The sequence below is a fragment of the Pocillopora damicornis genome, chromosome 13 (genome assembly GCF_964200805.1).
Source record: "Pocillopora damicornis chromosome 13, jaPocDami1.2, whole genome shotgun sequence".
NCBI lineage: Eukaryota > Metazoa > Cnidaria > Anthozoa > Scleractinia > Pocilloporidae > Pocillopora > Pocillopora damicornis.
Genome location: NC_142682.1, coordinates 17,358,795 through 17,375,931, shown reverse-complemented (window position 1 = coordinate 17,375,931; position 17,137 = coordinate 17,358,795). Strand labels below are relative to the sequence as shown.

Below are 17,137 nucleotides of genomic sequence, written 5' to 3'. Positions count from 1 at the left end.
TAGTCTGTTCAATTTATAGTGGTGGAGCAAAATACCGCCCCCGCCGCAGTTACTGATTGGACCGTTTTTAAATATCGCGCAGCCGCTTCCCCTGTGCACGCAGCTTTCTTGATTACTGTGATAAGTCATTAAAAATAAAAACTACTATTCCATGTTTCGAAAATAGAAAAGAAAAAAAGCAGCACGAACATTACAGAAACAGAACAGTTTTATTTATCAACCACATATAAAACAGCCGTGAGATTTAATCTACTTCTTCAATGGTGAAGTGCAGTTTAATGAAAGCGAGATCAAAGATTGCCTGTAATCTTTCTCAAAGAATAAGGAGCTAGTCCCTTTTGTTCCAAGAACAAAATCCGTAGCTCATAATAATATTTTTATAAGAGATTTTAAGAAAATTTGGTTTCGAGACTCTAATTTCTCACCAGATAACAACTACCTGTGGAACCTTTCTTCGCAATTTGGGAGTTGATCAGTTCGTTTACTCGCCGGTATGGCAAAACGAACAGAGATCGTGAATACCTCGAAGCCTATTAAGTTCTAGCTTTTAGCTGTGTGAGGCGAACTTACAATTATTCACAAGGGGAATACTTTTGAACAGAAAAAATTGTGTGAATAACTGAAAAACCGTGCAAAATATAATAGCTTTTAAATCATATGAAAAATTAAATAGAGCCTTCAGAAAATTTAAGTTCATTCATGGCAGTGCTCCAACATTTATTCATAAAAAACCGTAAATTTTCTAAATTATATAATCTCTACCAAAACAAAGTTTCCCATTGAATTCTCTGGAAAATAACAAGCTGCACCTGCTTGTAACACCCTGGAAGTTTTTTCCCTAGATTTTCCCTTAAATTGCCCTTCTTTCACCCGTCTGCCTGCGTAGTTTATTTCTTCGGGTAATGGGAAACCAGTTATGCAGTGAGGGAGGCGGGAGGGGGCAACGCTTGAATCACACGGACCCCCGAAGGTTATGATTCCAATGACTGTGGGACTGATACATTATGTGTTGTCTTCTCATTCACTTGTCAAGCGAATTACGGCACAAGTCCCGTTATGACTCCTCTGTAATAACTTTTCATGAGTAGTAACGCTTCATTATATGATTTCAGTGTTCAAGCTAACAGACCATTAATTTTCACGGAATTTCCCGAATTCTTCCGCTTTTTGTGGGATTTTGTCTTGTGTCTCTCTGTTTTTACGTTTTCCGAGTCCACTGTCACCAAGAAATAAGCTCACTTTGAAATCTGCTTTTGAATATGGACGAGGAACTCGTAGTAAGACATAACCGATTCCGAACGATCGTCCACAAGATTCTGGAGGAATAGCCCCCTCATTCGACCGTCTTCCCTGTAAAAAAAGAGTAGATGCTTTAAGCTTGGCTTATCCTGTAGAATCCAATCTATAGTCTATTTTACCAATAAAACGTTGGGATCATCGGAAGAAATTGTAGCTAAGATGCATGTACCTGTTCGTAACCGCAAACAGTTTTACTTCGAAGACAGTACACAAAATTATGGGCAACTTGCGAGCGACTCTCAAATATTTGCCCTCGTCTAGTTTTCTTCTACGAATAGTGAATCTTTCTCATACCATTCACAGGCCTGTTCCGTTAAATCCATCTATTTTTTGTAATGGTCACCGTTGATCGCTGTGGAACTTACTTTAAAACAAAGATGTTTGCATGGCAGGATCGCTGTGTCTGTAGATAATCTAAAAATGTTCTCACTCTCTCTGACTGAGGATTTTCCAGCGCCGGCAGCGATCCCTAATAAGTGACGAAAAAAATAAAGGGCACATCAGTGATCAACCTAAATTAGGTTACTCGCTAATCACGTATTTAACAGGGATCCAGATTCGTGATTATTTTGGCTACCAAAATTTTTACTTAAGATGTCAGACGAATTTGTCCAAAATTTCATTGCTTTTGCTTCACTCAGCTCCATGATTGGTCTAAACAATTAACGCCACACTTTCATCCACCAGACGCAAGTTCCCATAGTGTTACTAGTGTTTTCCTTTTCTAAAGGCCAGGCAGCCTTGTTGTTCTTCTACTGCCTTCTCATTGGTTCCTTATGTTATTTTCCTTTATTATGATTGGTTTTTGTTACGAAACACAATTACAATGCGCTCCAAAATCATTCAACTTTCCATGCCGATTTCAAACAGCTTCTCTTCAAAAATAACATCGCAATGACTACCGACTGCCTGACGAAGTTGAAAAAAAATACGAACTGAGTTATTTTAGACAACAAGCATTAATACCATGAATTTTCACCACCTCTTAAAGTCAAAGAAATAGCAAGCCAAGATAAATTTCCACAATAAAATTAGTAATTAACCTCACCATATTCTCTGGAATGCTGCCATAGTTTGGTACATTGAATATAGCTTGGATGACATCAATGGGGGCATCTCGTCCGACCCAAAAGTAAAAAGCCTATTTAAAAGAAACAAAACAAACAAATAACCATATCGCTTAATCTCACTCGTTTCCGTATTGGATAATTTACAACAACAAGTTACAATCTAATCTACTCACATGACCAGCGTCCAGAAGAAATATTCCTTTTCTGGTAAGCTTTTCGCCCGACAGGTGATAAATTGGAGGCTTAGCAACCAGGCCAGATTTAGTCTGGAAAGCACCCTGGGGAAGAGAGAATAAAGTAGTATACTTGGTTAAGTTTACCAACCGCGACGGATATTTTAGATATTCTTTTTGGCGGTCTTAATCTGTTTATTAAACTCTAGAAATACAAGATAAGGGCGCTACAAAGAAGTAAGAAAATATAAACACTACGCGTACCTCATCCGACAATTCGTGTATCGGATACATTTTTGGATATATAGATAACATGACCAAACTGAGGGGCATAACTTTAAGCTGTTGCATGGAAAAACACCGCTCGTCCAAACGAGAGGTCGAGCCAAGACGAAACGCCATCTGAAAATGCAACATGTAAGAACATTAGAAGCGGATGAAAACTATTGTGGGTAACCTCTCAGTAGAGCCACATTCTACAGACACCTACAAAATGATTTTCCTCCTGTAATGTCAATATTTCATACGGAAATTGAACATTGATAACGTCACATCTACTGATCTAGAAATATAACGTTCAGCTCCATTCATAAGCCCCTTTCAAACTAGATCGTTCTCTTAAGCAATATCACTTATCAAGACAGAATATGTCCGATTTTGACTTCCACAAAGGAAATGTGTGAAAAGTCATTTTCAGGTAGAACTTGCATAAGTATAACCACCCCCAAGAACCCAGAGTCCTCTTCTGTTAATCGATCGATTCTAGCAAATTTCCTCTTTAACAATTTTTTACAAAACACGCTTGTTAGGACAAACAACAGAGTAACGAAAAGGAAGGTAAAAGACACCCAAAATTCAAGTCCACTGTCCTACATACGTGTTTCATGATAGCCAAGATAAAGAGCGGAAGTAATCTCAGAGAATAGGGCGCTATCAGTCCGCTACTCTGTGGTTGATTCGCTACCGAGGAACGGTAAACGCTAAAAGTGTCAATACACGCGTTCAACAAAGCCTGAAGGAAAAAACAAAAGAAAATAACAGTTAGGCAAAAATTGAACCTAATAAAACAACCGATATACTTCAAACGCCCTGCTTGGTCAAAAACCTATCGCTAATTGCACCGGTAAACCCAAAAAAATTGAAGTTTATTTTATAAAAGTAGTAAACAGCACTTTCTATAGGTTTATCGTCATAATAAGCCACTTGAACACGCCTCCGGCTTGTCATTTATAAACTTTTCTCGTGTGCTCCCAATATCCTTTGCGGGTTATTATGCCGGTAAACCAATAGAAAGTGAGTTCTATCGTCTATTGAAAGGGGGTGAGTCGAGATGAGTGACTATGTGCACTTTTCGACGAGAGCTCTTTGACTGAGCTTTTAGTAAATAGTCCGCGTTCACTGTACTTACCTCTCTAGCATCCCCTAAGGATGAAGTCAGTGTCCTATCGACAGCTAGAGAAAAACAGCAACAACAACAACATTCTCAGAAAAGTGCATGATGATAATAAAAAAAAGAAGCTAAAAAGCCTCTTAAATATAACAGGTAAACATATCATCTTGGAAAGAAGTGACAACATATCAGAACAATCCTATCTTTGATCACCGAATATAGGGGTTAAGTTTCTAGAAGGAAATGTGGTGCTGAGTCGATAGGAGAGTATTAAAAGGTAATTTGGTACTATCAACTGAGTTAATAACGTTAATTGGTCCGACCTATCTAAAAGATCAAAGAGAGAGTTTTAAAGCTGACGTTTCGAGCGTTAGCCCTTCATCAGAGCGAGTATGTACTCTGACGAATGGCTAACGCTCGAAACGTCAGCTTTAAAACGCTCTCTTTGATCTGTTTAATAGGTCGAACAACAAACACGAAGGAATAAAAAGTAAGGCTGGCTCACCCATTTTGGCAAGCAGGGTGGCAATGGCTTGTACGTCAGCAGTGGCGTACAGATCAGCTAACTTGTTTGTGATCGGCAAAGCAAGAGTGTGTACTCTGATGCGCCGTTCACCTGTGAAAAACGTAGAGACCAATGTTGAGATTAAGAAAAAGGCCTGAGTTGTTAACAATTGATATCTCTGTCAAAGACAAGTAAATTTAAACACAAACACGCAAAACAGGTGTTTAAGGATCAGACTACCTTTGGTGCTTGTATAAAGGAGAGCAGACTGAAACACAGCCAGATTGGAGTCTGTCAGCGAGTCTTCGATGTCAATCTGCATGCTAAAGCCACTGTCAGGACTCACGTTCGGCAGAGAAACTAAGTCCGTGGAGCGTACAAAGAAATTTCCATGGAAGGTGTGGATTGAAAGCCCTGGTGACGAAAGGTGACGTTAGTGGGAAAAAATCTCGAAATTCAAACCCCATCTTCGAAATTTGAACCCTCAAAAATGAAGCCTCAACCCTTGAAAGCTTGCTAAATCCATTTGCGGGTCCCTAGCGAAACACTGCCAAACGAGTACCCACTAACCTGTGCTACTGCCCATACTCGTTTCTGTTTTGGTCTTAATGTTTTAATCATGAATCGTTTCTACTTCTTCCTTCTTGGACATCTATTCTTAGGACATTATCCCATAAGAAATTATCTACCTTCTTTTGGAAACTCTCGGGCTGGGTGAAAACAAAGGGATTTTGATCAAGTAAAGAGAATAAAATGGAAAAAAACTACTGAATACCTTATTAAACGGGTTAAAATTGCTCTGATGCCGTATATTACCTTTTGTGCAACGCACTCTCATAACTGCCTCAAATCCAATCTTCCTTGTTAGATAACGCCTAAAAAAATACCAAACATTTATTTTTATTTTACTCCAAAATTTAACAGGCCTCACAGTTATTACGTAAAATTTAGCCCCCGAGCAGGCACGGACGCTTCGGCACGGGCGCTTCGGCACGGGCGCTTCGGCACGGGCGCTTCGGCACGGGCGCTTCGGCACGGGCGCTTCGGCACGGGCGCTTCGGCACGGGCGCTTCGGCACGGGCGCTTCGGCACGGGCGCTTCGGCACGGGCGCTTCGGCACGGGCGCTTCGGCACGGGCGCTTCGGCACGGGCGCTTCGGCACGGGCGCTTCGGCACGGGCGCTTCGGCACGGGCGCTTCGGCACGGGCGCTTCGGCACGGGCGCTTCGGCACGGGCGCTTCGGCACGGGCGCTTCGGCACGGGCGCTTCGTAGCGAGCACTTCGGCACGAGGGCTTGCGAGAGGTCTGCAAGGAGTCTAGCAGAGATAATGAGACTCCCGGCAAACCTTTCCCGACTTGCCTCAAAACTTCCCGCGGGCTGAGAAACGCACGTTCTGGGTCGTTTAGAATGAGCGCCTGCTCGCAACCTTTGGTTGGTTACTTACACAAATTCATTTTCAAATTTTTCTGCTGCAGCAGGGTTCCTTGACGCGTGAAAGTCAGGATAATACATGACGGATCCTCCAGAGTACTTTGACGCACACACTAAAATGTTCAACAAACAATTTTTTTCGGTAAGAACAAAACAATGCTTGCAGACTTTGCTTTCAAAAAACAACACTCACACAAGGGTTATAAAGATATTTAAAATGACTAGCAGTCTTACTTAAGGTAGCAATATCAGCATACTGTCCTGAAAGCAAGAAGAGGTCAACAGCAACTTGTTCAGCTGCACAGTCCAGTGCAAACTTCTTGTAGAAATCTGTAGCTGGTGTTAAATTCTGGACATCCTATAAAAGACAAAGATAAATTCCTATGTAAAAATCACGTACAATTTGAAAGTTTATATTACTGCTGTATAGAGAAGCACAATGGAATGACAAAGGAGGTTAAGTCTTTGTGGCCACGTGGCTAACAACTGGCTGTGCTCGTGCTCACTCTGTAGCACGAGGTGACTCCTCCTGGATGGAACACAACTCCATCAGCATTTTTTCAAGTTTTTCTGAGAGTTGATCGGCACCCAGTTTACCCTTTCCCTTCCAAAACCTCTCTACTCTCCTTACTGTCAGCCATACAATTCCTATAATATTAGTTCGTAAGAATTTGGCATTGGATCAACTTAGAACACCCAATTGACATTTTTCTCAATTCTCATTACTTGTCGGGTTGATGTGGTCCTGACACTGTAAGAAGAAATTCTGCCTTGGTCAGTCATGGGAGTTTAAGGGTTAAACTACTTGGTAAGGAGAGGCACAGTAAGAGTGAAGTGTCTTGCTCAAGAACAAAGCTGTCCACCCCGAGGGGACTCTTAGCAGAAATGAGAATTAAGTAATTTGATAATAACCAAAACGTCTCATGTGTTTCTGAATTACCTTTGGAGAAGATTTCTGTCCATCCTCTCTCTTCTTCAATTGTCCTGGGCCAATGTTAGGCAATGTTGTCTGAAAAAGTGTCACACGACCTCCTATGTGGCCCTGGAAGAGACAAACGAAAACACAGGATTGAGTACCAAGGACAGCAGGTGTTCAAACTGTAAAAAAATAAGTAAGGGTAGATCCATGATTTTTGACAGGTGATCGGCAATGGTAAAAATTTTCAAAAGTGAATAACAAAGAAGAAGGCTTATGACTGGTCAATAACATAACATGCACTCCTGAGAAAACATAGAAAACGATACAGCAGATTTTGTGTAACTCTGAAGTTATATTAGAGAACTGCAGACCATTTCGGGGGGGGGGGGCACTCCTTACACCCCTCCCCAAGATCCACTCCTGAAAAGCCATCCACATAGGACCTGCATCTATTATATCCATCAACTCTACATAAGACCAAAGTAGGGCAACATTAACCATAAATTAGGTTTAGTTAAGAGGGCAGGATCAACATGTAAATTTAAAAGTCCCAATATGAAATTAGAAGATCCGTATGGGCCTGAAATTTTTTTCAGGTCCTACTTACAACTACTAGTTTCAGTAGTGTTCTTAGCTGCGAGGATCTTCTAATTTCATCTTTCCACCGCAGTGCAAATATGTGAATTTTCATATATCTAAAATCTTTAAGTCTTTAAAAATGGCTACATATATTGACTTACCACTAATTTGAGAGCAGCCTGTAGGGCTGCACCTGTTGCACTGTGTACATTGTGATTGCTGTTGAACATAGTTGGAAGAGAATCCAGCAGTTGAGTTACAAGCTAAAAAAAAAAATCACCAAAAAAAAAGTGAAGCCAATAGCAATCAATTTGGTCATCTATCTATGCATTCTTGTTTTCAATTCTCCCAGATATTATTAAACAGTAAATCACTCAGTGTACCTCTTTACTTTCATTCAAATTCACCAGAAGGTCATCAGGAGATGGAAGGAAAATGTCTGTAATAAAACATATATAGTGTTAACTTAGCAAGTGACTGCAAATATGTATGAAAAAAAAAATTAAAGTACATAAGTTTTAGGGGTGCTATTACAGTTACTACACACCACCATCAAACAGGATACATTAACGACGTACATAAAACACTTCTGGAAAATTGAAAGCTTGAACTGACCTTCCAAATCTGAAACAATATTCATCTGAGGTTGTGAAAGCTTTGACTAGAGGGAAAAATTAACACAAGATTAACAACACTAATTAATCAAACTTTTACAAAGTGATATGAAACTATAACCAAGGTATCTTTTGAACTGAAAATGAAAATGAAGGTAAACGTCCAAGCATCCAGTCAGAATGCAAAGCACATGTTGATGTAAACAAAAAGGACGTTTTTCTAACAATCAGGGAGAGTAAAACAAGACCAATCCAATCCAAGTTATCCTGTCTTTCTAGATGTACACTGTATCTCTCTTATTGATCTTATTTCCTTTCATTCTCCCCTGCAATCTATGAATTGACAGATGTGGCTATTCCTGGTTGAGAAAATTGGTTTTTTATGAGTCAACAGAAAGAAGAGTGTGTGAAATCCCTGGAAATAAGCTCTACTAACTACCCCATAGAATTAACATCTTATACTTGCTTTTCACAAAAAAACTAATGTTTTGGAATACATTTGTAAGCTTTTGACTTTTCTCACCTTTAAACTGTAGAATTGAACCGTACTATCAAATGTTATAAATCCAATCTGTGTTCTTAGATCTCCTGGCATTTTCTCTAAGTTTTCTTTCAGTAATTTACAAACCATATGCAGATAACCTGTAACAACCAAAACAGCATTCTAATAAACATAAGAAATGGTCTTAAAAACAGAACATACTGGTATGTGTTCAGATGATATAATGTATGCAACTCAATTCAGTAAAAGACAAACCTAGCACTGGGCTCAAAAACAGTAATTTTATTGAGAAAAGGTGAATCAGCAGATCTGGACACATTGATACACTTGGATGAGAGCTGCTTTCATACAGCAAGTTAATTTTCAACACTATTTTGGTACCCATCAGCTTTTGAAATTAAGAAACATTTAAAAACTCCTACCTGTCTCTATTGCATTAAAGGAGACATCCATAACAAACAGAAATACTGCTGGCTGTGGAGGCCTTAACTGCAAATCATACAAAACCCATAATTATAACTCAAACATCATTATCAACATTAGTGTAAATTGATTTTTTAGTAACATGAGAATGCATATTGAATCTTGATAACACTCTACATTTTAACTGTCACACTTGCTACTATCTTCAAATATATTGCAATTACTGGATAATGAACTGACATAATGGCAAGGTGTTACTGGTTTGTTCTGGGAGCTATGCAATAGAACTACAAAGACAACAAACATTACTTAATAATAAATTAAAATAGCTCACCATATATTCTGATGGTGCTATAAATTCCACTGTAGCATTCCTCACTTCTGGTCTCTTGGATGGATCTCCATACTGTCGGGTTGTAGGATCAAAACAGAATTCCTCTGGAACTGGAACCAAAAAACAGTATGAATAAGCTCTTAATTAACAAACAACGGATTTTTACTCGTGCCTAATCAACAGTATTCTTCAAGGGAAAAAAAAAAGATTTACTGCCAAGGTTTAAGGCAAGTCATTTCAGAAAATGAACTGAAGCCAAATGCTTCAGGACAAAACCAAGTCAGAATCCCCCATCAGAATTCCTCCTTTGTCAATAAATCTAACACACCATTTAAAGTTAAACAAAGGGTAAAACAAAAGACTGCCTTATAAATACTAATAAGCTTCTTTTGTGCAGGTTTTTTGAGTGCGTTTTGAAAAATTGCATGCCTGTGCATGCTTTTTTTAATGCCCTTTCGCATGCATTTCAGGCCAAGTACCTCTGAGCTGTACTATATATTACATAGACAGATGCAGGAGTAAATAAATAAAAACTAGTTTACTGGAAACAAGGGAGGTGTTCATTGCAAACACTTAAAGAAAATATTATACCTTCATTTACTCTGAAACACATTGGGCATCTCCACCTTCTAGAGTCAGTAAAGGTTACAAAAGGATTGATATATGTTCTACAGGAACGACATCTTGTAATGACAGAAGAATGAATAACTGGAAGGTTCTGTTGAAGAAATAACATTGATATTGTTGTAAGTCACTTCTACACACCTGTCAAATGAAAAGTGTTGAAAAGAACAAAATCTCTTGTCATTTTTTGATTACTTTCTCTAAAATTCTAAAATTCAAGTTGTTATACAATACCCAACCAAAGGGCTGAATATGACAAAATCTAATTGAAGCAGGTTATCATGAAGAAGAGTGATTTAAAAAAACTTGCCTGTAAATCTTTAAAAGGGTGAAGGTGAATTCCTAGTGGGAGCTTAGATTTTGTCAACAGACTCTTGGTTTCTGGAACAGCATTAACAGTGCAACACAACACACTGGAAAAAAAAATGTCAAGAAAATCCATAACAGCTCTGCTCAGTATAAGAACATATTTCAGTTAAGTTGATATCTAATTTAATACAAATCAGCACAAGATACTCTGAAACATCACAGGGACAGTAAAGCTCACCATCACCTTTCATAGCCAGTAACAAAATGGAAAACACAAATTATGAGTTTTGACACTATCAAATGATATTGACGACTTATTAGGTGATTCCCTAGAAAGCGAAATTACAAAAGTTGTGATGGGGGAGGGGGGAAGGAGAGGTCCATACAAAAAGAAATATTTGCAAGTGATCCCTGCATCCTGCTGGGGTAACCACTCCATGCAAACACAATGAATCTTAGCATCAATGCACTAACCTTGGATCACAGTTCCTTTTCCGTAGGTCCTGTAGGTAACAAAAAGCAAAATAGATTATTCATTCACAACCCCAAAGAAATATAAAGAAACCTAGGTAACTACTGTACAAATAATAACACTCTCTCAACAATTCATTTTCTTGGCTGCCACAAGTAAAATAATATCTAACGAGCAGTAAATACCAACAAACTATTTTAAAACCGCCAAAGATATCAGACAACAAAACAAATTTCAACATCAGTACTCACTCCAGGTAAATTAGGGGTTGGCTGCTCAATGGGTGTTTGGGGAAGAACATGCCTTTGTTCTAAAAGATTAATGGGTTGACAAGCTGAAGATTGCTGTAAAATAAACAAGGCAGAAAATAAGTTTAAGCTTTTGTAATCATAAGGGGGACTTTTCACACTGATATATAGATGCTGAGTACCAAAAAAGGTGCTTACAATTTGTTGGCTTTTGTTATAGATAAGTTAATGAATAAATAAACATGCTAATCAGAGAAGCCAAACCTTTTCCTTTTGTAACTTTACAAATAATATTAATTCAACCCTTTACACCCTAATTCTCCATACTGTCTTCTGTACACTTCCATTGGTACTGATACAGAGAATTTGTTCAACAATTAAGAGCTTCACTGTTGGTTGATCATTTCCCTTATTCTCATGACCTTACTGTTTAGGTCCACTGTGATACTGCAGGGAGAAATGTGATGCAAATCACTCCTAGGGTTTTAAGGGTTAAGAGAGATGTTCAACATTTGGAAGGGTTCATAACCCAACCAGGTCCAATCTTCGAATTGTTGGCCTACCAAATGGACCACAGAGAACAAAGTCAAGCTAGTCTATACAAAGGGATCTGGAGAAGTGACTTAACCCTTTAACTCCCAGATCAAATTTGTAATTCTTCTTGTTGTCAACCATACAATTCTTATAATGTTAGTTCAGAGAATTTAGTATTGGATCAACTACTTATCCCCAAATTGATATTTTTCTTTATTCTTATCCCTTACCTGGTTGATATTGTATTGATATTGTAAGGAGAAATTCTGTCTTGGTCACTCATGGGAGTTAAAGGGTTAAGACCTGCACATGTTTTTCTGGTTTGATCATTTAGGAAAGCAGCAGTTCCAAACAAAGTACAGGCATTTTTTCATACCTGCGCAGTTAGTCTTCCCATTGGACCTTCCAGGCCAGAAGATGGAAACTGTTGTGTATTACCACTCTAAATATAAAAATTGTGAAGTTAATACATAACGCAGACATCAGGACACTGGCTTCTCTGCAAGGTTTTGCCAGCTACTTTCGTTGCTTCGAGAACCCGTACAGAGATGATGTTTGTCAGGTCTAAACTTGGGCTCAATAAAAATATAAATTTGTACTGCCTATCTTTTCTGAAAACATAAAAAGACTTCTGACTCAAGATTAGTTTAAAAATGTTCTGATGAGAACTGTCTTTTTGACAAATCTTGCTGCCATGGCAGGAAAGTATGAACAATATGACATTTTTCCCGCATATTGGATTTCGAGACCCACAACCATTTACCTTTAAAAAAGCTCCAGCTACTTAAAACCTTAAAGAAAAACCTAAGACATTATTACAGTTTTATTTCATACATTTCAAGAGTATGTGTCTTACAGAGCTGTGAAGAAACTAATGTATTTTCCTTTGCAAGAGAGTTGAATAGAAAATGAGCACCTGTATCCAACCAAAGAGAGGTGATAGCAATTTCCCAGGAGAGGAATAAAAATTGTATTCCCTCCAGATTTCCTCATAGTAGGGAAAAGCACTGTGAGAGTGAAGTGCTTTGCCCAAGAATGCAACACCATTACTTCTCAAGGGCTCAAAAGTGGACCACCCTAGCTGGAGTACTCAACTAAAAGTGGGCAATATTAAACATATTGGAAATGAACACATAACACTTACAACAGGTGGTTGTTGAGCCATAGGAGACATTTGACCTGGATAGGGTTGGTTCATCTGGCCAGGAGCATTCATCATTCCACCTGGCCCAGGCATTGGAGGTTGCATTGGCTGGCAATAAAACAAGTTAATACTTTAACTCACTTAGAAGTGATTAACATGAATCTTCTCCCCATAATAATCATACATTATCCAGCAAAGGACAAATGAGCATACCCAAACTTATCCAGTAGAAGTTGTTATCTTGATCTAATACCAAATTTGCCTAACTTATTAATATTTGCTACGAATTATGTAAAAGCTGGAGGGGAGAATTAACATTCAGATCTTGGGAGTTAAAGGGTTAACCAAATTTACAAATTCCAACAAATGATAATAAGAAAAAACATACAAGAGAATGAGCATTGAGATAACATTTGAACTTAGATGTAAGTGGCTAGTGAGCAGTACATTTTCAACATTCAAGATCCTGTAGTGAGCTGTAATTTAACCTTTTAACTTCCAGAAAAGATTACCAAGTAATTTCTCCCTATAATATCGAAACATTATCCAGCAAACAGGTCATCAGAATATTCAAACTTATCAGATAGAAGTTGTTATCTTCATCTAACACCAAATTCTTGTAACCTATTTACAAGAACATGTGTAGCAGCCAGAAGGGAGAATTAACAATCAGATCTTGGGAGAGAGTTAATCAAATTTCCAAAACGAAGCCTGCAAAATTCAAGCTTGAACAGGATTTGCACCACTGCCTCCCAGATAATAGTTGGGTATTACTTTTAAGGTGAGTTTTATGCAATTTCTTTACCTACTAAAGTCATATCTTCACTTGTTTATCGCCCACATGTCAAAATAAGTGTTAATAAAAAAAACAAGAAGGTGCGCTATATATAAGTTGGTTCTGCCCCTTGGTTTTAGCTCAAATACAAATTAAGCTTTAGTAATATTACATGATGGCAAAGTGAATCTTTTTAAATTTTCCAACACAAATGAAAAGGGTTTTGATGGGAAGAAGGAGATACAAATTTCAACAAATTCATTAATTATGATAAAAACATAGAAAACAATTATGGCTTTTGAGAAATCTTCCTTCTGTTTGTTCACTCTGGATTAGCTGCAGCTCAAGCTGTTTTAAATATAGAGGTCTGTATACCACAACTGCTGATTAACAATTGATCCAGAGGTACCTAAGGCACATCTCCTTTTAAAGCACATCTTTGTGTTTAATTTTCAAACTTTTACCTGAGAAGGGTACATCCTCCTCCTCGAAGAAATGGTTCTCCCAGCCTGAGAGTCCTGTCCAGTGGGAGAATATCCTGTTGGTGGACTGTTAAAACCAGTTTGTGGCATAGCTGATCCTGGAGACATTGATGGAGGGGGTGGGGTTAGACTCTGACCTGGTGTCGCACCCCCTGGACCTGTTGGAGGGGGTGGCATTATCTGCTGCCCCATTGTTGACCCTGGAAAACCAGCTGAAGGAGGAGGTGTTGATCTCTGCAATGGGCTCCCACCCTGCCCTGGATGACCAGGTCCTGTGGTCATTGGCATTGTAGGTCTCTTTGGTTTATTGGAATGAAGAGCTGACAATGGCTGAGAACCTGGTTGGCCTATGATTGGAGATAAACCAGATGGAAAACCTTGAGCTTGTCCACTGTAATTTGTGTTCTGTCCAACTTGGGGCATCTGGGGTGGGGTATTTGACTGTCCGTGTACAGGCAACCCAGTCCGTGACTGACTTGGGAGGGGTGGCATAGAGGATGAATTTTGATACAGTGATGATTGCCCTGAATGGGAGGTAACTGGAGTGAAAGCAGAACCAGTTTGTGGCATTCCATGAGTATTGTTAATTATGGTTTGCTGCTGAGAATTGGAATTTAGGGAGGGTCCATTTGCTAAAGCAGATCCTGAAGGTGGGGTGGACTGTCCATGGGTGGGTGCACTAAGATTTGGTACAGCTTGTCCCATTCTAGGTTGTGAAGAGGAACTTCCAATAGGGGGGTCAACTCCTGAGACAGGGCCATTAGCAATGGCATTAGGAGATGGAGAGTGATTTCCAGATTGCCCTGAAACAAAATGAAACAACTTATCTAAGTTTGGTAAAACAAAAGAGGAGCTGACAGTGCTTAACTCCTACTCTTAATTTAAATTAAAACTACCACCCACTTCCTTTCATCTAAATTCGAAAAAGTATCATGAAGACAAATAACTTTGAGGTCTGTACTAAAAGAACCCTGGCCTGATGTATCATCAGTTCAGACTGTGTAGATGTAAGCAAAATGAAATTCAAAATAAATTACTCCTTTTGAAATGGTCAATCATCCAGAACAGGACAGACCTATATAGAGGTCCTGCTGTGGTTGAGGATAACCAGCCCTTGGACAAAATGTGCATATGTCATCATCAGTGAAAAAAAGAGTGATTAGTCACAAAGATATTGAAGTCTAGTTTTTTGATCTTTTCAGAAATATAAGTAAGACACCTGTATAATTTTTTCCTGACACTGGTTGACCTGGACAGTCTCCCAGATCATCCACAACAGTCTGACAGTCATCACTAGCTCAAATGCTATGACAACAACTTAAAAACACCAACTAGCTGCTGAGATTGAATATTCACTGACCAGTTTGCAGATTCATTGGACTTCTGTTGGGTGGCAATGCTGATGAGGATTCATGAGAATTATTCAAAGAATGTGGTGATGCACCAACCATGTTATTGACCATTGGAGGGTTGGTTCTGTATTGATTATGGCCTGGTGATAGAGATGTAGGCCATTGGCCTGGGTACTGAGCTTGGTAACCTAAACAAAAGGAGAAAATTATATAAATTGAAAAAATTCTATTGTTGGCTTTTTAGCTCTTTAATCAATATTGCAGAAATTTGCCTGAGTGTAAAACAGCTAAAATTAAAGTTCAGCATGGTTATTAATGGACGATATATGGAAATCAAGTATAAGATGATGTGACATAGCACTATTGGAATGTTTAAAGTACATGAAAAAGAGTTCACTAACTCAGAGGCATTAACGTCCAGATTTACATTAATAATCTAAGTATATCATCTACAACAACAATCCTTTAAAGTTCAATCAGAACTATGTCAACCATAAAATTACAGAGCGAACTTTATACATAAGCTAACAAATTGAAGTGTTCCGCAATTAATTACAGGGCACGAACGAATTACCAAAGACATTGTAACCAAAGAAGCTAGAATTGTACACGTATATCCGGCTACGATACCATGTCTTCCATGTTCTGTTTAAGCTAGCGTGGTAAAGAAATGGATTTATAATTCAGCAAGGAAACCAAATCTGGAAATTTATTCGTTGGTTTATATTTAAAGCATAAGTGCTTTACGTTACAACCAGCTGATCGAATGTAACCTGCTACTAAAAACTAATGACGACATAATAACTAAGCAAATCAACCAGTACAATTTGAATTATCTTCTGAAGAAATAACCTTAACATTTCCACATTATCCGAGTTGAGACGATTAAAAAATTTAACAACCTTCACGAAGAAATCGACATGGCTTCTGAGGAGAATCTTGTGACATTACTTCACTTGATGAAACTCAATCTGTCAATAGATGATTCCTTACCTTTCGAAGCCGGGTTCATGTCTTGGGAAACACTCTGAGTCTGATTATTGACAATAGACGTGTGTTGAGATTCCTGACTTACTCCTTTTTTATCTGGTTGCACAAATTCTCCATGATTTTGCGAAGACTGAAAACTATTTACACCACCGTGGTTGAGGTATGGTTGCTGTTGACCAACCGAGAACGCATTATGACTCGGCGGTAACCTTCCTCCAGACATTACCTACCACACATTTAAAACCTATAATATGGGTCGTTGTTGAGTGGAATCCAGTTGGGTTATGTCAATCGCTTTTGAAAAGCGTGAGTGCACCCAATTTTTCGAGAATTTTGTGAATCTCACTCCAGCCTGCAGCCACGAAATGCAGATGTTTGAGTATGCGCAGTAGACGTGTTCTTAGCGACGTGGCAACTGTGATGCATTGCGCACCGACATATCAGTTTTGCGCGTTTACGATGCACACGGTAATTTTCCCACGCACACAACTAACAGTACAAATTGGATGTAAAATTGGAAACGAAACACATGTCACCGCATAATACCTTATGGAAAATTAACAATCATTTTATGAATCCGCGTTGAATCTTTTGTGTATGATTAAATATTAACAGAGCTGCTGGCCCCGGTTGCTCGAAGGGAGAATAAGACTATCCACAGATTCCACAAGCAAACCCAGAGATTATAATCTCATTCCACTGGATAAATCTATCTCTATCTGTGGTGGATAGCTTTGTTAACTCCTATCAACTGAACAGTGATTTATTCTTTACAGCGTATCCTCTCTTTGGACAACTGAGTCCTGGGGAATGCAAACGAGGCATTTTCCAACGGGTTTGCCATAAGTGCATAACACCCAAAATCAGTGTTTAATAAAAGGTTTTTCAAGAATAAACAAACCTTGCGTTCAATGCCGCTCTTCCTTTGATATCCAATTCGAGTAAGGAGAACCTTTCGCTGCGGTTG

At 38.7% G+C, this 17,137-nt stretch overlaps 1 protein-coding gene across 1 annotated transcript; it reads right to left on the bottom strand.

Annotated features, from left to right (window-relative positions):
* Positions 1 to 190: 190 nt before the first annotated feature.
* LOC113673265 (protein transport protein Sec24A) lies at positions 191 to 16,592 on the bottom strand. Its single transcript, XM_027189652.2, has 28 exons — positions 16,174 to 16,592; positions 15,189 to 15,368; positions 13,811 to 14,631; positions 12,572 to 12,679; positions 11,804 to 11,869; positions 10,897 to 10,989; positions 10,648 to 10,676; positions 10,175 to 10,277; positions 9,832 to 9,958; positions 9,241 to 9,350; positions 8,906 to 8,972; positions 8,505 to 8,623; positions 7,983 to 8,028; positions 7,751 to 7,806; positions 7,529 to 7,630; positions 6,810 to 6,911; positions 6,104 to 6,227; positions 5,883 to 5,982; positions 5,254 to 5,312; positions 4,678 to 4,851; positions 4,438 to 4,548; positions 3,951 to 3,994; positions 3,420 to 3,554; positions 2,807 to 2,944; positions 2,543 to 2,647; positions 2,348 to 2,440; positions 1,665 to 1,768; positions 191 to 1,350 (listed from the first exon to the last, which is right to left on the bottom strand). The coding sequence occupies exons 1-28, from the start codon at positions 16,391 to 16,393 to the stop codon at positions 1,236 to 1,238; spliced, it is 3,651 nt and encodes a 1,216-aa protein (XP_027045453.2). The 5' UTR covers positions 16,394 to 16,592; the 3' UTR covers positions 191 to 1,235.
* Positions 16,593 to 17,137: the final 545 nt, after the last annotated feature.